At 43.0% G+C, this 21,269-nt stretch overlaps 1 protein-coding gene across 5 annotated transcripts in view; it reads left to right on the top strand.

Annotated features, from left to right (window-relative positions):
* LOC118311152 (ephrin type-B receptor 1-B) overlaps positions 1-4,466 on the top strand; it is a 157,971-nt gene extending 153,505 nt beyond the window's left edge. For 4 of the 5 annotated variants that reach the window (XM_035634732.2, XM_035634731.2, XM_035634726.2 and 1 more), the window contains 2 exons: positions 317-1,779; positions 3,877-4,466. In XM_035634732.2, coding sequence (XP_035490625.1) covers positions 317-425 — 109 coding nt within the window. In that variant the 3' untranslated portion in view covers positions 426-1,779; positions 3,877-4,466. Of the gene's footprint in view, positions 1-316; positions 1,780-2,786; positions 2,960-3,876 lie in introns of all 5 variants that reach the window. The other variant, XM_035634729.2, reaches the window with a different exon arrangement.
* The last annotated feature ends 16,803 nt before the right edge of the window (positions 4,467-21,269 follow it).

The following is a 21,269-nucleotide window of genomic DNA, read 5'->3' as shown; positions in this document are numbered from 1 at the left end:
AATACAGATTTTACGAGGCATTTTTATTCACTGCTCTTTATGTGGAGTATTTTAAAGGTTGGGTCATGAAAGCAATTCTCATGGCACTTGTCGACTCCAGTCGACACAAAAATTCCATTTATTTGAATTAAACTGTGTTGCTTGTTCTAGAAATTAATGCGAAAATGTAAAATCATTCTAGCATATTTTATTTAAAAAACATATGCTAGGGGCTTGGTGGCCCCAGTAATGTTTGACAGCATTATCAATTCATACTAAAATCAGCGATTTCCATCCCAAAAATATTTTCTTGACATTCAATTTTCATTCTCTCTAGGGATCTGCTGAGAATAGGAGTGACCTTGGCCGGCCACCAGAAGAAGATCCTCAGCAATATCCAGTCCATGAGGGTTCAGATGAGCCAGGGGCCCATCACTATGGCATGACTGCAGGGGGCGCTGTGCCACGGAACGGGCAGCATTCGCAGGAGCAACAACGGCAGCCCTCGAATGACCCCCGATCAGTCGGAACGCGCCAGAGTCGAGACTATTGTCTTAATCTAACCCACTACCATGACAACAGGAGACCAGGGTCTACACCACCACATGTTTAACAGCTATCACACTTCATGCAATAGGAGTTCAGGGTCCAGACTTTGTACTGTTTCTCTGCCTATCCACAAGAGGGTAGACATCATTCGCTGTGGTTATGAACAGTGATTCATTTCATCGTCAACCAAAATAATTCCAACAATCAGACATCGACACAGGGACTCTCACAATTTCAGACTGTATGGTGAAATGAGTGATATTGTACTTCTATATTATCTGGACTAGAAGATGTTAACAATGTAAACAGAAGTGTGAGACACTTTGGAACAACGTGTGACCCGTGATTTTATCCATACTGTCGTCAATGTGTGCAAAGAAGATGCCTTGACCTGGCCAGAAATAATTCCTGGAAGAAAAAAAGCAATTACAAGTAGGAACAATGGGAGGGAGAAGAATACAGGGATGTACAGTGGAGCACCATCTTTGACTTTCTGTTCATGGTTTGCTCCTTTGAAAAACTTGAAAAACCGTCAATGAAAGGGTGAAAATTCAGAGCTTAGTTATATTTTGGTCCTCTACCATCTGTTTGTTTGTTTGTCTTATCACAATAGCAAGATGTTGTCCACTTGTATTTTAACTTTAACACTACCTGTGGAGTCCTGGGTGGAAGGCCTTGCCAAAGGACTTCTTAGCCAGCCCCGCCCCGATTCAGAGAATATAAATATGTTTATCTCTTGCTAAATATGATTATATCTTTCATAATAAACCTTCATATTGAAGGTGATATGTATGAATATTTATGTACAGAACTCTCTGCTTGCATTTTTGGCAAAGACATGTTTGTTGACTAGATTGTGATAGACACATGCAATGTGTAGATTCCTACAGTGCCCTGATTGCCCTCGGACGACTGAACAATGGCCGCTGGACTGTACGTTTCACGTCACCAGGACAATCCCGACCAAATCTGAACTGAGGGACTTGTGTAATGAAATAATGGATGAATAATTGGTATTGTAGATCTATATGAAAATTGCTGTAGGCGTTAAAATAACTGAGAAAATATCCATTTATTGGAGATCGTGTTAAATGTGGGTGTACACATGCTGTTTCTTGCTGGTGAGCACTTACTTGTACAGATATGATTTATGTTTTTAGTTTCTTTTCGATCCGTTGTTGTTTGTCTCGGAGTGCTCAGCACCATCCAGAGGGGAAGGAAACTCCACGTCCTGGTCAGCCCAAATCTATGGTAAGTAACCCACCGATCACACAGGAAAAAACACCACTTAACATGAAATTGCTCGATAACGTGGAGATTTTATTTCAGGCAAATCCAGTTAGTTTCTCTCATGCATGCCGCAAATGTCTTGGCCAAGGCAAGATTCGGTGCAAGTTTGAAATGCATGGGAGAGTATCTAATCAAGGCACTGGAAATTGGAGTAAATTTGCATCACCTCTCTGCACAATAAACTTCAATGAACATCTGGCCTGAGGTTTGCCAACAGATGCATGATGTCATTCCGATGAACACGCAGACTTAAACAGCCCACTTGAGCACACTGCTCAAAGTGTAGCGCAGCCTCCCGTAGGCTGCTGGAGCTAAACTGCTGAGTAAATCTATGCACTCACACTATATGCTGGTGCCATATGGGTGGACAGGTTGGGCACAAACCGCCGCGGCGCCATGGGAAGTTTCATGCATGTTTGAATCCTGCAGAAACGATTGCTTGGAAATATACACTTTGGTGGGGTTGCATTGAGGAGATGTCTACATTATTCCCAACAGAATGACGAGGATGACCCTGAGGTATTTCAGAATATATTTTTAAGGCTGTGCAATGAGATGTGTTTTCTGTCTTGGGGCCACTTGCTTTAGAGGTATTGTTATATTTTACAAATTAAGTGACGTCAAGTGTTCATTAAATAAGGTTGAAACTGCCCTGAATGTTCCTCTGGCAATATTCCTGTGACATACAACCACGGCTGTATGTCGGAGCGAGTCTCCTAGGAAGTCTCTTAGCTCACGGCATTGTTTTATCAATTCTGTGCAGTAGCTGTGACCCTGCTCAAATCCCCTTTGGCCCCGTTTGAGGAGACATGAGTGACGACAGTTCTAACCACCTTGTATCCAGAATTAGAAAATTGATGGCAGGCCCATTAGCAGATTATTAAGTATACTCACCACCCTCAAGTAATCCTCCTCCTCCTCCTCTGTCTGTCCTGCCCTCTCTCCTGGCGACTCCGGCTGGCTGGCAGATCTCCATCTCATTTATCCCGGGTGTAACCAAGCTGTCCTGGGCCAGGGCTGGCCTCGGCTCGGCCAGGGCCGGCCTGAGCAATGGCCGGCTCCACGCTCCAGTGGGCCCAGGCAGGGTTCAAACATCTGCTGGGACCTCCCGTCTGACGGGCATCTGATCAGCCACGGGGAGGTAGACTGATGAGACACACATGGAGGAACCCTTAATTATGTTATTCTCCTGTCTGGTTTTCAGCCTGATGCTCATTTAGAGGAAAGTGGGCTGAGACCTGGCAGAGTGTGTGTGCATTCGTGATAAAGAGAAGGGGGCGAGTCAGGTCACAGGAGGCTTGGGTGGCAGAGCAGAGAGAAGAGATGGTTAGAAGAAAGTCAGAAAGTTAGTCCATTGAAGTGAATCAGCCACTTTCCTCTTGTGGTTTGGTTTACACTGCAACATCTCTTTCATTATACAAATGTTGACTTCTTTAGTTGGTAATTGAAAATACTGTAATCAAGCAACTGGATTGTCTCATGCACAAAATCAATTGCCTTTTCTTTTGAATTATCCAAGTTATTGATTTACCAAGTATGCCTTAATATAATGACATGCTCCTCGAGATTGGCATGAATCCCTTTCACCGAAGCCAGTGATTCAATTTGAATGCATTAGTCCTCCATTCAACTCAGTCTTATGTATTTGCTTTTCAACCCAAGAGCCTGTGAATGAGATGGTAGAATGTATTCATTATGCGACAGCGTAATTCTGTTTTCCACCCATTTGCTCTGTTTGTCTATCTAAATATCTGACTGTAAAGACACTACAGCGTGATGAATGGAGAGGCGGTTCGCCAACCCTCTCCGAAAAGCTGTTTCGCCTGAAAGCCATTCATCACACACTGATACAAAGCAGAAGAACAGAGCTTGTTAAAATGGTTCATGGCACTGTAACTGTCTGAGAAGTGACCAACAATTCTTTTTAGTAGCGGATTCCTTGTCTGTCGTTTATAGGTCAGACCAGCGCGGCCGTGTTCACCTGGAAATGAGCTGACATGTCTCCCTGCAAAACTAAACTTATTAAAGTACTCCATTCTCTCGTTTCTTCTGTTTCAGACTGCAAGCTTGGAGATTCACACACATGAAACAGCATACACACAGCACTTCATGTTCTCACACACACACACACACACACACACACACACACACACACACACACACACACACACACACACACACACACACACACACACACACACACACACACACACACACACACACACACACACACACACACACACACACACACACACACACACACACACACACACACAGTGGACAACCCGGAAGGACTGCTATCGGCAGCCAACAAAGAGGAAGACCGCGTGAAATGGGACCTTTCCAGTATAACAGTCACAACTTCCCTCTATGGTACACACTGGTGGAGCTGAATATGACTGCACATGTTATAGTTTGTTTATTTGTATGTGTGAGAGAGACTGTGTGTGTGTAGCAGGCACATTAGTGTGTGCACAGGTACATTGTTTTAAGTGTGTGAACGTTTCCTCTTTTTTGTTGTTTGTTTCTGTATAGCGACCACTTGTAAATTGTGACATGTGTCAAGGGTTTGTAAGCTGTAACTTTCTGAAAACTATTGTACTAAAATGCACTCAATAAAGGCCTTGGGAAACAAGTTACTCACTCAATGGTCTGCGACTCACTGGGTGATCATTCTGTTTTCAGAAATGGTGAGTCGAAAAACAGCAGGAAGGAAGGGGGTTTTATCCAGTAACACTGCTGTCAGCACTGTGCATGAATTTGACACCCAATGATTGGTTTCATAGTGGCTGAGGAAATAAACAGCTTTGTGTCACTGCCGGTCTGGCTGGCGGCACGTGTTCCAACCCATCAGCCACTAATAAATGAGCCGTCACTCGGATTACACGCAAATGCAAAAAAAAATGAAAAATACTCTCCAGGAGAAGTGACAATATTTTGACAAACTAGAGGAAATTATACTGCCATCAAAACTCTTATCTGGGTCTCCAATACACATTCAGTGCAAATGCACAGGCAGTCACAGTTGTCTCGTAAATTATGTTTGCCCAGGACTTTTCGAGCACTTCAAACACTGGGAAGTGTGCTGCACAGTAATGATATGGTTAATGAGGTGAGTCAAAAGATATGGGGATGTATCCAACTCACAGCGCTCCTCCATAACTGTTTATTAGTTCTAATTGATTGATAATATCCAGCTTCATATTAGCCGAGAGACTGCTCTGCGGGGACTGTGCCGAACAGAGTGGAAGCAAACAAGATTCATCAAACAGTCAATTTTCTGTATTTCAAGTTTGGGGATATTAAATAAAGTGCTTCAGTCGTCACTTTGGCCTTTTATGAAATGGTGTCACTTGGGAAGCTGTGAAAGCGTCTGCCGCTCTCCGGCAAATCGTTTGACATGGTGTTGATGAACATGTGCATCTTTGAATTAAGAGGAAATTAACGACAGCAGCGTTTCACTGCCCTCACTGGTCGAAAGTTCACCCCTGGTTCTAAATGCAAGAGTCCCATTCATTTGATCCATTTTTCCCAAAGACGCTGTTATGTGACTCACAGTAGAAGCATTCTCTACAGCTCGGATTGGTGTGAAACTGTCCCTGAAGATGCGTCAACACAAAAGATGAAGAGCTGCTTCCATAAACATGATAGTTTTTGTTGTTTTTTCAGCTCGTGCAGTCGATCAAGTATCGATGGAACAAGCCTGTGCACATGGAGAAAAAAAGAGTAGAAGTTAACTCCCAATGTGCATTTCGGCAAAAAGGCTAAAGATTACTATGTTAAGAAAACTGATTTAACAACCTGGGGCTTCAACCAGTTCACTTTTAACGTCTGTGTCACTTGCATCTTTTGTCCACAGCTGCAAAAAAAAGAAAGAAAAAAATCCTTTCAACAACAATGGCAGCAAAGCCCCACGAGTATCTAAGTACTCAGATCCATTAATGCCAAAACATGGCCATAATATAAAGGACTGTAACATTATCAAGGAAAGCCCCATGTTTCTCTGTCAAGTAACACTGACAAAAGAAATTATATACAAAACAGAAGATAAAATGATTCCCACAACCAGTGGCTCCTCCCACTTACACCTGTACAGCATCGTTAACTGATGAGATTTGACAATGTGGCCACAAAAAGGCAGAATGATTACATCTGAAATGTCCGTGATAGTTTACACGCTGACTTTCCATATGTACAGCGCTACGACACGTTCTCCTTTCTGGATAAAACCTACTGGCTTGTTTACAACCGGTCCTGTGGAAGTCTCTTGCTCTGTCAGACATTGTTGTATAATGTCGTCAGCCTCCTGGATTGAAATTACGCTAAATGCAAATTACATAGACCTCGACCATTAAAGAAAAAAATGCCTATGTGGAGAAATGCGACAGACTATGCTGCTCACATACTACAACACGTTTCACGGGAGATGTCGTACTGCTCAGGAGACAGTTCAGGGTCACGTGGACGGTTTAATTGCACTCGTGCCGCTCTGCTCATAGTTGAACAGATGTAATGACCATCGATGTGGTGATGATGTTTATGGAATCCTTTCATTCCACCACCATACTAATTGGGCCTGTTTGTTACTCTAATCAGAGCAATTAGACAGACGGAGGAAGATGTCGCCCTCCTGACAGGGAGTGCTACATTGCACTAGGTGTGAAAGCTGGTTTGCTTGCGTGTGTGCGCGCACGTCACTCTGTATGTGACAGCCAGATTGCGACTGACGGAAAACGAACAACGTGAAGCGGAAGACGAGGACAGAGAGCGTGCTCTTTAATGTGTACTTCATGTTCTTCATTGCTGAGAGAGGAGTCTGTTCATTTTGTTTCACATTAAAGTCACAGGAAGTTTTGAAAAGTGACTTCTCAGCAGCAAATCTTCCCCTTAATCAATATTCCCTGAGCAATCACCTGTGAGAGAGGGATCGGTGCACAGCAGGGAACTCCTGCGGAGAGCAGGGGAGGGAGCCGGAGAGGCAGCGATACATCTAGCGGCGGAGATCAGAGTGTGTGAGCAGACAACTTGGAGGGAATACTGAGTGAAGGACAGTGGAGGAGAAATAATGAACTCGCAACCATGGCACAAAGATGATGGCACAGAGATAGAGAGAGAGCCCTGGCAGGGAAAGAGAGGAATAGTAAAATACCAAGCAGGCATTTCTCAAATCCTTGTCCTGGCTCTTTGCACTGTACGTGTCCGCACAATGCCTGTGAGCATGTGTCAGCATTTTTAAACATTTATTTAGCAAAACTCTGAGAAAATAACATGACTGCAGTTATGTCAATTGCCAGTGATTCCGCTCGTGAGATTGTCTAAGGCCTAAATGTAATCTCAGCTCTTGCTGGCTGCAGGGCCTCGGTGAGCCGTCTGCATACTCACAGTGATCTTGGGGGCCTAAGAAGATCCCAGAGCACAAACTGCTCCAAAGGGAGACCCGAGTCTCAATATGGTTCACAAGCTCTGCGGCGGCCTGGGTTATTTTCCAATGTGCATCATTTTACAAATCATTAAACAGTGCGTAGATTATATGGACCTGTGGGACTAAAGTGGATGGACGAAAGAGAAGTACTCTTCTATGTTCCCTCATTCGTTCTTTTAGATTCTGGTGACAGGGTGCTGACAGGCCGGTCCAGAATCTCTTATAGGTGTCACGTTGGGTTGCAATATGGTAATTGTTGTCATTTGATCCAAACAACACACAGAATGTGATGCCTCGCTCAGGAAAATCACACCTCAAGAAGAGAAAAATGAGAAGGGTTTCCTCTTTTAGGGGATGATGGACACGCAATGTACATTGTAGGTACACAGTAGAAAAATCCCTCTTTCTTTTAAAACACAATGATAACAAAGTGGAAATAGATTTCAAGCACGTTGACGAATGTGGATCAAGGAAGATGTGAGAAAGGACCTGAGCCGCATGCCGTCCTCGTTCCCATGAAGAACGGGACGGACCACATGAACACATGAGGCGGAATTCAAGGGTACCATTCATACTCAGATATGAATAGCAGAAAGAAGAAATACGAGGCGAGGCTGAATCTCCTGGAGGGCATAGATCAGATCTGATCTTTGAAGCCTGGTCATACGACTCTCAGAGCCGATGCGTGTGCTCTCTCAGGGACACAGATTCTGAGGGATTTAAAAAAGAAAAGAAAAACTGTATATCAGCAGAAGACCGCACTCTGCCTCCACGAACGGTGGTGGAGCAGAGGTACAGGTCATGTGGCCATGTGTGCTCTGGCTTTCCTTGCTTCAAAAGCTCAATTTGTCCTCAGTGGAACAACATGGCTAATCCTGCGCAGCTCATTCCACCATAATGACGGACAATTTGCATTTCACTCATTCAGTAATTAAGGTATTGATGGACCTCGCTGAATCTGCTAAATATGGAAGTGCTGCTTCCTTAATCAAGATGTCAGCTTCGAGATTCAAAGTGTACTTCTCTTACTGGTGGCAGACATTTTCTCCTGTTGTGTACAGGAAGGGAAATCCAGCACCTGGGTCAAATGAGATTTAGTGTCTCGCAGGAGTTCATCAAATTTAATTATGATACATATAATTACCAAAAGCAATCTTCTGTGTGGTAAGAATAATCATTTCAGAGAGACTTTGGCAGCTGCAGGGGTAAGGCGTAATTCAGAGCCAGTCTAGACTGACAGGAGGAACAGAGTGGGGGAGAAAGACACGGAAACGGGTGATTGCTGTGAACTCCTCAGGGAAAACAACTGCAGTCGGCCTGCGACCGTCTGGTGATGTTTAATATCCAAAAGAATTACAAAAGAACACCAGACAAGCACTTGATTTTGTTTGATTAGGAAAACAAGGCCATCTTTCATCGTCGTTGTGCTTGGGAGAACGTCAAACTAAATTCTTGCCAAATCCAGATGTTTGTAAATGAGCTAGATTCATCAGGACGATACGTGAAGAGACTGTGTGGCTGTGCGGCAGGTACGGAGTAAACAATGGGAGCCGGAGGAAGAGGTGAGTTATAACCACTTGAGGGTCACAGCCGTAATCGGTTCTTTCACAGGTTGAGAGGGGGTAGGAGTTATGCCGAGAGACATTACCAACCCCCCCCTCCCCCTTTTACTCACCCACACACACAAATACAAACACACACACACGTTCCTGCTCAAAAGCTTCCCCACCCATCCCAGAAAACCCCCCGCAGAGCGTAATCCCTCACAGAGCCCGTCTCGGCTCCGCCCGCTTTCGATTGCTGCAGAAATCAATGAAATATTTTCCCACCAAAATGAAGAGGAACAATGGATGAGATCCGCACATCAAGGTCCTGCCTAATTAGAGAGTTCACACAAAAGGGCTCCTTTGCTTTCGTGGCCTGCAGAACAGAGGGAGGCAGGGTGGAAGAGGAGAAAGACTGGATAGTGAGTGATGAAGGTCATTCACTTCCCACTCGTTGCTCCCTGCTCTATAATATCAACTTCATAACTCATAACCTTGGCTGCCAAAGTGCACCTGAACCGCCGACGCTCCTGGATGTTTCCGGCCGTATAGCTGTGCACACAGCGTGCGTTGCTAGAAGCTACAAGATTTTCCTTCCCTCGTCTCCTCCTCTGATGTCTAAAGAGATGTGTCACAGTGTTTTATCACATCCAACCCTCCAAATGGAAGAGAAGACCCTGCTCTATCGTTGTATTATTGAAAGGCCTTCATATTGCCTTCGCTGTGGGTGAGTGCAGCAGGTAAACTGTGTCTTTTCTTGTGCAGAAATCCAGCGGTGTCCTTTAGCAGACTGCCCTCATAGGGTGACAAAAGAGGGAAGATGATAACAGACAATGCTGACTTCTCTCTAACGAGGGTGTGGGGATAAAGATATGTAAATTTCCCCTCCAAGGTCGCCGACAGCCTTTTGTGTCAACAAGGACAGATAGAATTTACCTCCACCTCTGCTATACACTGCATACAGTGTAGGCGGTTCATTTCAACACTACAACACAATATAATGCAGGACATTGATTTTTTTTCCTCCAAAGTATGAGCGCTGCACAGTAGTGATGCATGTGAAGCAGAATTATGGCGAGCAGTGGAATATTGGTTAATGGCAGCTATTACTGCTCTTAACCAACACCTGCCTTCTCAGCGGATGCTCACAGCATTGAGAGCTACCGCAGGTTCTACAGTTGCACTTCCCTCGGTGTTATGGTATTTATGCTCGGTGAAGGGGGATACGCTGCGCAGTCATACTTTATGTGACACAGTTAACTGGCTCCATGGGGGATATACAACGCATGCAGCTTTATGAATCACTGTTGTGGGCACACTGACTAAGGGGCGCATAAATGTAAACCTTCGGTTCCCAGTTCTGATTGGCAAAAAAGAAAAAGAAAAGAAAGACACGCATGAGTTGAACACAAAAGTCCTTCTCACCAGAGGAATTGTGGCCCAAGCTAAAGGCTTCGCAAGTGGGAATGTCAGAGAGACATTTTTTTTTTAACATCATTTTTAAATCATTTTCCTGACGCCCTGTTCTCACCAACTGTAATGTCCTCGTGTACCAGACATTCAATGCGTGTCATTCTCCATCGCTCCTCGTCCTAATTTCATGTCCATTTTCAACCATCAACAAAAAAATCAAAAAAAAAAAATCCCATATCAAGGCTGACAGATGCATAATAGCTCAGACAGGTGGATATCACATGTAACAAACCATTGTTATTCACCAACGGTTTTTGTGGAAGAAGGGAACAGAGGTGGATGTTGGAAAACATCCCTGTCATTTTACCCACTTCACTCAACGAATGCCACTAGAATCTGCTGCTTGCTGTGATTATTGTGAAGAGGTAGTATGGGAAAAAAATGATGTGTATCTCACGACCGCAGGACCCTGAGAGACTGCCTCTGACCTTGTGGGGTCAACAGAGTACAATATGCATCGGGCATGTTTGTGGGTGTCAACATTTTCGAGGACTTCCATTCGTGTTTGGTGCAGCCGCACACGCGTGTGTTTGTGTGCGTGCGTGCGCCCAGATGGCGGCGACTCCTCTGACGGGAGCATGTGTGTGGGTGAGCTGTAACTCAAGAGGCTGGATGGAGGACAGACTAAGTGGCTCTCAGGGGAGAGTCGATCGGTTGTTAAAGACAGTGGAGAGAGACGCAACGGCCTCAGTGCACACTAACAGCCAAAACAGACACACAGTCTTGGTTAAGGTAATTGCTATAGACAGGCAGATATCTGAGTGTCCTCTCTCAGCTGCTCTCTCGGTCTCTCTCTGACATGCTCGCACAGGCCTTTCACCTTCCTATAGACTTATGCCAAAGAAGCAGGACGGTTGACAGAGACAGAAAAGTTTAGGTGGATGGGTAGTAGAAAATTGATAAGCAGACATGGATCAATTGCTGTAAAGTTGGCGCTCTTGTCCTAGCCAGGAATTTACCACCTGATTCTCACTCTGGGAACTTAATGTTGGAAGACATCCTGCCTTCTTAGCATCATACTCATGAAGATGCACTCTAACAATCAAGACACCGGCTCTGTTCCTCTCTTTGTCCATTATTAGAGGTTTTCGTTCCCTTCATTTCTTGCCTATAATCACAGATGCTGTCATGGAGGGTGAGAGCTTTAATTGATCCAAATCACATGCTTCTGGTACGAGCGCTTGTCACAAGGCACAGATCAAAAAAGCCCGGAGGAACAAGCGCAGGGAGCGAGGGGGATGGCGGCGTCAAAACTTCCATACAATTCATAAAATGTCATCTACCTAGAACGAGATCCCTCCTCTCCCCCAACATGCTCCCCTTCCTCTTGATACCTCCCTATTCCCCCAACACCCACATGTGAGGCATTATCCAAAGTGATGAAAGGAGAGGAGGAATGCCAAGCGATAACCGAGTCCCCCCGGACGTCTCCATCCCATTCCCAACTCTGCCTTCCTTTTGACTGTCCTCTCCACTTACCATCTCCACCACCATCCTCGTAAGGCTGGGAAAGGCAGCTGCTGTCAGCTGCACAGGGCCTGCAGGCTGATCTCTCACTCTCTGGAATGCACTGTGCCATAATGAGCACTGCTCCCAGCAACACGGTCTGCCTCCATCTCTCGTTTCCAGGAGTCCCGCTCTGCTCCCGCGATGCAGCACAGGTGAGCAGCACATGCAAGTTGATAAATGGCGAGAGAAAAATTCCAATTCATCATGTGCAAATCAGTTGAGAAATGTATCTGACAGTTTTGTCTTTTTTTTTGTAATAAAGGGAATACATTTTTTTGGACTCATCAAAGGCAGCGAATAAAATGATGTCTCGGAAAAATCATAGAAAAGGTATGATTGGCTTTTTTAGGCGAGAAAATCTGTTATTGTCAATTCAAATATTTTGTTCACAGGCGCGAGGCACTGCATCTGCAGAGTTTCCTCTAAATGACAGGAGTCCTCGGGGAGCCGAGGTCTGTGTATCAAAGGGTGCATGCAGCTGTGCTTGGCCTGTGTGCTTATGTTGACTCATGACCTCTGAACTGAAGTCATTACTTACACCTGTCAGTCAGCGGAGGCCTGGCCACGGGAGGGGGAGCTGTGACAGCTGAAGGGTGAACGAGACATGCCCAGCACCCCAAATCCTACACTCGGTACTCCCCTGCGGTCACAATAATCATAACTCAAGGCCTGACCTCCGACATGCCGCTTATTACACCGGGGAGATGTGGGCTTCTATAAAGGGCACGGTGTAGGATAGTATGTCCAGCAAGAAACATTGCAGAGGTGTTTCCATGTTGTCATCATTAGGAAAAACCACAATGTTATTCTCTGGTCTGAACATCCGTATTGTAGACTATTGCTTTCCATATTGACATGGGTAGTGTGGCTCACGCTGACACGTAGACTCGGTAGCCAGGATTAGATTAGAGTCTGGTCTAGCCTACAGGCAAGGAACACAAGAGGTTTAATATCACATGCAGCCTGGTCTCAGACCAGTAAATTACATGAGGCTGCATTGTTGCCCTGCCCTCAGATACAGTCGGAATGGAACACTGTAATCTTGTGCATTTGTGGAGCTCTCTATGTTACCAGGATAATTTGCCAAACATGACACAGTGGGTGTCGCCTGACTTGACAGTTTTCACAGGCTTGCACTCGACCTCATCTTTGTTTTGTTCTGCAACATTGCAAACCATTAGCAGGCACTTATTTTCTTCCTCTCCTGTTTGTTTAGCTGTGAATGGAGCCGCGTTACTCTCTGCCGTCCCATTAGCATGTTTGCTCATTCCAATCTCAACCCATCACTTGGCCCAGTCTGTTGTCTATATGGAAAATGATATTTGCTAAAAACAAAAAAAAAATTAGCCCCCGAAGCAGCCACACAGTGTTGAGATAATAATGATAGAAATCTAGTTTTCCTTTTTGACGCATGAACGCCTTTTAGATTAAATAGCCATATGCTGGAGCCGCTGCTGCTGCGAATGTTGTTGATCGTATTTAATCTTGCTGAGTGTTTGACATCAAACAGACCATCCGAGGCTACCCCCGACTGGGGTATGTTGAGTATAGGAGAACCAGCAAACTCTAAAGGCCGTCTTTTTGTGTTTGAAAAAAAAAGAAAGAATGCATTAAAATGTACGTGCATGGGTGATGTTTTTTTATTCAGGTGTACACATGTTCCTGTCTGTGTATAGATTAAGTCTAAATCGTGGGTGAAAGCTGCAGAATTGTCTATCAGGCAATGTACTAGCTGGCGCCTCGCTGGCTCAGGTCCTCAGAGGGAGCAACCTATGGCAATCTGCAACCCGAGACAACTGCCCGGATAGGAGATTCTCTCTGCGTCAAGCCAATTACTTCACGTGGCAGACGCGAGGGTGAATTAGGGCTGAGTGTGTGTGACTTGAATATGAGGCCTTTCTTTCCCTTCTTGATCATGTGTGACTGTGTGTGCAGCTGAGGGTTCACACACTATGTGCTTGTAAGCGGAACATTGTGTTTTTGCCTCCGGCACGTTCAGAAACGGGCTGTTATAGGCTTCCACACAAAAATAATAATGTGTCTGTATTCAGTCCCCGCTGCGCTCAGGTCGGTCTGTCTGCTCCGCACTGCTCTGTCTTTCTAAAAGGTCTGGAGCCTTGAAGCTGTACACTGAAGTATTGAATCATGGCATTTCGTCAGTCTTCAGTTGTGCTAACAGATTTGTCTTTACCTTGGTTTAACTTTGGCTCGCTACAGTAGATATTTCCTAGAGACTATGGATGCTGTTCTATTGAGCATTCATACATACCTCACAGTTCATCACCTCTTTTTTGCCGATTGCTATCTTTACGTACCTTGCCAATCTAAGCATCAGCTGAACTAGTGTGATTCTCCTTCTTATGTTGGACTTTGGCAGGTTCTCTTTGGAGTTAGAGGCGATACTGTCGAGGCATATTTGTTCTAATTTGAAGGTTGATCTTTTTTCAAACATTAAAAAGTTGGTCATAAATAATGTTGAAACTTCAACATAGTGAGTTATGTTCAGCGAGCAAGTCATTTTCTTCTGGCCATTGTTATCGGAAGTTGATTACCAGTTCCCAAAATATAAAAGCATGCCGTTTTTATTTCATTTGTGTCTTTTTGCAGACACAGAGCATCTTTAAAGCCACCTGAAAGAACAAGTTTTGTATCTACCTCTATTGTGCTGTGATAAACAGAAAACTAGGGAAAAATGTCCTTCCAGTCTTCATTTGAACACTATTTATCTTAACACTATTCATTGTTCACTTATTACTTTTACAGTTGCACTTAAATTACCACTGTTTACATCTACACATACATATATATATATATATATATATATATATATATATATATATATATATATATATATATATATATATATATATATATATATATATATATATATATAATGTGTGTAGATGCGCACTGATGCTTTAACACAAATGAATTTTGGAACTTCATTTGTGTTAAAACTGATGAATAAACTTATGTGATCCTTCCCTTTCCCATTTCATATTATTTTCTTAGATGGTCTGTCACTTACCACCTTCACCAGCATAAACTATTCAATGAACAACTGGATAAAATTAAGGTTTTAAATTACAGGCGGTAGCTCAATCAATTTTATATGATAAAGAAGGAAACAGTGTTAGCTTCATAGTGTATAGATTGTGATAATCCAAGTATTGGGGGAAAAGAAACCAGTTAATGAGATTGTCACCTAATAGCAGATACGTCAAATTACCTGGTTGGATCTTTCTGATTTAATGGAGAGTTTGATCCCCCAAGCCTTAAGATAAAAGGACTGAGTTGTCAATTACTGTGATCCATAATATGGGAAAGAGATTATTAATATAATCACTTAAGGACTGAATTGGGTGTCTGATCAGACTTGAAATGAGGGGATATACAGTCTGCAACTTTAAAATAGGAGAGGAAGTGTGAGTTATTTCTTAACTCTATGAACTATTTCAATTCAGGACACCATGTTCCACTACAAAGATTTCACTGGAACCAATCAGTGGTGCTGTGCATAATCATGCAGATGGGCCAGGCTGACTGGATTTTCTACAACAAAGTAAGACTAACAGCCTCGGAGGAGAAGGAAGGAAGAGACCTCCGTGTAGGAAGAGGTGAAAAAAAACAGGACAATAATGAAAGAAAGATTACAAGGCAAGCCAAGATGGGAGAGGAGTGGAGAGGAGAGGATGTAATGACCTGTCTAGAATGGATGGAGAGAACGGTGGAGTAAGGACGAGTACATAACAGACCGAGAATAACAGAGAAAACAAAAACACAAGAGGCAAATAAATGTAGGATGCACGCGAGAGGGGAAAGGGAAGGAACAAGAGATAATAGCAGAGCAAAGCTTTAACAGATCTCTTTCATCTGTTCCCCGGATAGAAAGATGTGTGCGTCTGCACAGCCCAGCCGGAGAGATAGGACTGCGCAAGAGGAATGAGATTGGTAAATATGTTTGTGCTCATCCTGTAACCATCATGCGCGTTCTGATGATAACAGCAGGTGTGTTATCGTCTCTGTGTGTATGTGTGTGTTCTTCAAGTGTTTCTTTATCCGTGTGCGTCTGTCTAAAAATGCTGTCTTTTTTTTTAACAGGATGCAGCCTGAATGATATATGAATATTATTTGCTGATTTGGATTCCTTTCAATCAATAAAACGTTGCTGTAGTTTTCAGTTTTCAATATGTTAAAAAATAAAATGTTTTCTAACCCTTGTTTAATGAAGAATGTAACAAGACTCAATCTTCAAAATGAGATACAATGAGTTGATGGATGACAGGATTATTTTAAATTAATACATTTGAATAAGGAACAATAACAAAACAACAACAAAAAATGAACTTTTGAACGATGAACTTTCTCAAATGTGAACTGTGATGCTGTGAGGTCACTCCTCTTTGAGTTATCTTGGTTTCCATTGGCCCTTAGAGAAAACTGCCTACAGTCAGGTTTGTATATGCAGTTGTTAATATGCAGATATTTACATTATTTTTTTCTTTTTTTTAGCCTGGAGTATATTTTGCACATACAGTATAGACTTGAGTGTCATGTTCCGTTTTCTTTACAAAAAACAGGAGGGGGAAAATATATATAACCCTTAACGCTTTTCTGTAAATGTTGATTTGTCAGTGTGACTGACATTTATCTTCAATCTAACTTTACCTTCTCTACACAAGGCTGTTTTTATTTTCTGGCTGTATGTGTGTGTGTGTGTGTGTGTGTGTGTGTGTGTGTGTGTGTGTGTATGCATGTTGCTTGAAAAATAAATAAAAAATGATAACAAAAATACAACTCTCCATCAAAGTTAGTCTTTGCCGTTTGCCTTACTTCTATGTATAGATCACAGGCAGCTTCTGAGAATGTTTGTAGCCTACATCTGAGCTGCGCAGGTACACAGTGGGGGGCAGGGACTCTGTGCATCTCTGCAGATGTGTGTTTGTGAATAAGAATGTGTTGTTTACTTCTATATGAGTCGCAGCCCCAGAGAAAACGAGCTGTGCTCCTAAACTCTGGATGAGAAAGTGAAGCGCCCTGGAAAGTTTACACAAAGGCAAAGTATTTTGGCCAAACCAAGCTAAAACGGATGTTAAATCCAGTGCCCATCACACATGTTCACTGTGTGTCCGCCTCACATGCAATCTATCTGTCTGAATGGCAGAGGTGGAAAGAGTACAGGAAATTGTATTCAAGTAAAAGTGCTGCTGCCTAAAACATATTTGATTTGCAGTAAAATGTGCTCAGATGAAACCGCTAAGCGTCTCCTCTTCCACCGACTTAGCTCGGCTTCTTAAACTGGATCCCTTCAGGATTCTTGGAACCTTGGTGATCCCCAGTGAACCAGCCCACGTTTCCACCAGTTCGTCACATTCCTTCTACGCTGTTGCTTTCTTAATTGTTTCTTCCCCACCTGCAGAATTTTTGCCTCCAGCCGGGAACCAACTTTTTGGTTGCGATGCTCCAAACAGTATTTAAAAAATAAGGTGGGCAAACCTAAAGCTGAACCTGGTCCATTTTGGTGGAAAACTGGTATAAGTTAGTTTAGGTTTATTCATTTAAAAAAAAAGGGTGAAGGGGAGGGATAACATGCAATAGGTCAATAATGATAATATATGATGAAACTATTAAATTCAAGAAAATATTTAGGCTACAAGGCATATGTCTATTAGTATTTCACAGCAAACACGTTGTTCCCAGGTGAGAAGTGCACTGAAAGAAAGTAAAAAATTCCAGCAAATGCAAACAACTAATTACATTTATAAACTCAGTTGCAGGTTCACAAGGTACATCTAGCTAGAACCAAACCAATCCAATCCAACATCCCTGCAATAGACCCTGCTCCATGAAGGTTACAATGTTCAGTTGAGAGAGTTGCTGATCCACTGTATGATCATTTTGGATGATGCAGTGTGCTCCCGAGCTGCATTGCATTACACAGTGAGGTGTTTCTATTATTCAGCCTACCCTCATTGATATAAATGGGCTGGATAGAATAACAGAAACACCTGGACACCACGGAGGGGGTGTAATATTGCTTTATGCTATTGTGGCTATATTAGGCTACATAAATCAAATAGCACCACCGCTTATAGAATTAACAGCAGAATGAAGAAGCAGAAACTGCGGAGATGTATAACCAACATGAACTCCGCAGCAGCTGACAAACCAAGACAAATCGCTGCGTTGTCAGGCAATGCAGTGGTGGTTGATACTCTCCTCCCTGTAGTGACAGTTTAAAGCACTTTGTGTCAAATCCTGTTCTTTTTTAAAATATGCTACTTAAGTAACAGTGATTTGACTCGCCTTCAGTCATTTGTTGCACACAGCAGTCTGAAAAACTTTGAGCTGAATGAGCGCCGCAGTCACAACAGGGATCACCAGCAACAGCAGAGAGGTGGTGCAGACTTCACCGACTGTGGACGTGAACGTAGAAGTCACAGCTGAAGGATCTGGTGTCAGTATTTCTGCATTTACGTTTAGTCAGGCGCAGCATGCACCTGTTGGTCACACAGCATGGAATCTGGGACACATGGGTGGTGTATTGACTCAGGAATTAATTGTAATCTTCGACGTAGTGCCAATCTTAACCATGGCCACACAGTGACACCATCCCTTCTCTTCTGCAGATGCTGATTTTGATTTTTTTTTTTCATTTGCAGTGTTCCCACAGGATTGATCATAACCTCATCATGTGACTTTTATTTTTACTGTAATTATGTTATCTTAGGAATTTTAGTTTTTTTTTCTTTAATCATCAAAAAGTAAAAATCAAGCAGCAATCAGGTGACAACTTACGTGTCACTCGAACCCCTGCTGAAAGATTTGTATCAGTCATATCCTAGTGTGTGTCATGGACCTCTGCAGATATGGTGTCAACAAAAAAAAAAAAGGAACCTGCTTACAAACAGCTGTATCGCTTTAAAGAACATATCTTCAGGTGACTAAAAGGAGACTCACAATCTTAATTTTTGTATGGAAAAAAATCTGGATAAAAGAAGGTAACAGATGTCCTTTGTTCCTTTTGTGGTTTGCAGATGTCTATATAATATCACAACGATGCCATAGTTATCAATTTGGGTTTCGATGAAGAGATGTTGCCTCTTCCCATTTGCGGTGTGAAGCCTTGGAGGTCAACTGAACAATGTGTAGATCCCATATGGTATATTCAGTCGCGAATGCTAACTTGCCGCAGTCGGCAGATATCAAACTGATGTCTTGTCAACACAAACGGTTCTGATGATTTAGCGAACAGACTCTGAGTTCCTGCCCTGTCTGTGCTCAAAGTGATAATCAAACTGGATGTCTGTACTTAGTTGAAGCATCTGCTACTGACAGACCATGCATAGCTGTTTAGCATTGATTTTTTTTTTTTAATATGCATAATAACTATACCCTTATATGTGGAAGAATTTCCTTCTATTTTTTACAATCATTGTTATAATTATTCTTGCTCCACAGTTAGATATAGGCCTAATGTATGTATCATGTGCTAGTCTATGTGTTTCTTATTGTATCCTGTACTGTGCATTTGACACGAGTTTATATTCAAGAAAAATTATGTTTTGAAAGAAATGTACGTTTCTGGGATACATTTTGAGACGTGCTTCATACAACATTGGAATATATCTCATGTGGCAGTATGTTCAGGAATTGAAATATAGTTGGTTCTGTTCGCGCAAACTGTGTTATTATGGATTTCAAAATGTGCATGTTTGTCAAGTATCTCCAGCCGGTGTTTGTAAACAGCAGTGCAGGGTGACAGTGAATATTAAATTAACTGCGGATCTTATCTATGAATAAAAAACGAAGAAGAAAAAGATAAAAAAAAGAACAAGGCAATAATGGATGTTTCAAAAACCTCTTCAGACTTAAATTGGATTTTAACTCCACAGAGTGCATGTTGTAGATGTTTATTTTCATTCAATTGTCAAGTGTTGCTGATGACAAGTTAACAGCCCTGCCACAGAATGCAAATCATGTTGGCTTTCTCATTTTGCCGCCAGGTGGATTTCTCAATATGTCGTTCAAGCGAGGCCTCGCATCCACTGCAGAGCCTGAATAATGTGTAACTGAAAACTCTGAAGGGTTCATTGTCAGGTGCAGCTGGTAAGTCCCGAATACAATGCCCAGGAACCTGACGAGCTTTACCAAATACCTGTGTTTAATACCTCTGATACTTCTACAACTGAAACAAGCCACTTTTTTTTTTTAATTTTCCGGCTGAAAAGAAAAATGTGGTGCCACAGTCATCCGTGCAAGGTTTATTTGACATGTATGCTGCCATAATGAGGTAAAAACTGTCGAGCAATTTCTCTTCTTGGCTCTCCTGAGAAAACTGCAAAGATCAGAGTTCTTTGCAGTTCTCCCATGCACTACGCGAGGTCATCTTATCTGCGGCGGGCCGAGACAGTCTATGGGTCGGGCTGAAGGCTGTCTCGGGGGGTATTTAGCTCTCTTGGAGTAATGTCGTCATCTCAACAAACAAAATGGCTATCTCCATAGTAACGCTCTGTCTGAGTACGTTCCATATTTACTGCTATGTGTCTTGCAAGATGTAGTCTAAATTCTGCGGCTAGAGACAACCTTCAGCTACCCATCGACTGACTCCGCCCGCCACAGAACAGATGACCTCGCACAGTGCATGAGAACACTCCTCTTTGTAGTTTCCCAGGAGAGAAGAGAAGAGAAATTCCTTGACACAAATGATATACATGTTTTTATGTATCATACATGGGGGAATTACACCGCAAACTAAAGAGCAACATTTGGCATCACAAAATGGAAGTAAGCGGGATATTGCTTCTATTCACATCGATACAATTAAATGTGGTAAATGAACAAAAAGCCCCTGCTTTAGGACCCCACCACCGCTCAGCCTGACATAAATCACATCCGTCTTACATATATGCTAGCATTTTACAGACATTCTGACCCCTCGTACACACCCTGTCTGCAGCCACAGCTATAAACGGGCCTCCTGATCTGTCGCATTATAATCCCATTTACTGACATGTGGAGCTCGCCTTGCAGGAGAAGACACAGAAATTCAGCAGCGAGTGCAGAAGACTAGGTGAAATTCTCTGTGAAGAGAGAGAGGAAGAGGATGGAATTGCAAGTGTTGACAGCTCCGAGTGTTCTGTTAACATGCACACTTGTGACTTGACCACCTGCTACACACAGCTTCTACTGTAGCGAGACGAAATTTCCTCTGCAGTGACAGCATCGTGAAGGAAAGAAGAAGAAGAAATGCCCTGAGACAGCAACTTCGCTACAGTCAGTTCTCTTTAACGGACGTTTTTGAAAAAGAATCTGGTGATCATGCGTTTGGATATAGAACAGGCATCCATTTTCTTCAGGGTGAATCTTTGTGTGTTGGCATTATGTATCACCTGTGATCGCATTTCGTTTTTCTTTAACTAGAAAGAAGAGAGGGAAACACAGCCAGAAGCAATGTAAATGTGCCCGTGTGCAATAATGACATGCCTCTTTTTAGGCTTCTG

The sequence above is a fragment of the Scophthalmus maximus genome, chromosome 5 (genome assembly GCF_022379125.1).
Source record: "Scophthalmus maximus strain ysfricsl-2021 chromosome 5, ASM2237912v1, whole genome shotgun sequence".
NCBI classification, from domain to species: domain Eukaryota; kingdom Metazoa; phylum Chordata; class Actinopteri; order Pleuronectiformes; family Scophthalmidae; genus Scophthalmus; species Scophthalmus maximus.
Note: the sequence above shows the minus strand (reverse complement) of the source record. Positions and strands in the feature narration are given on the sequence as shown.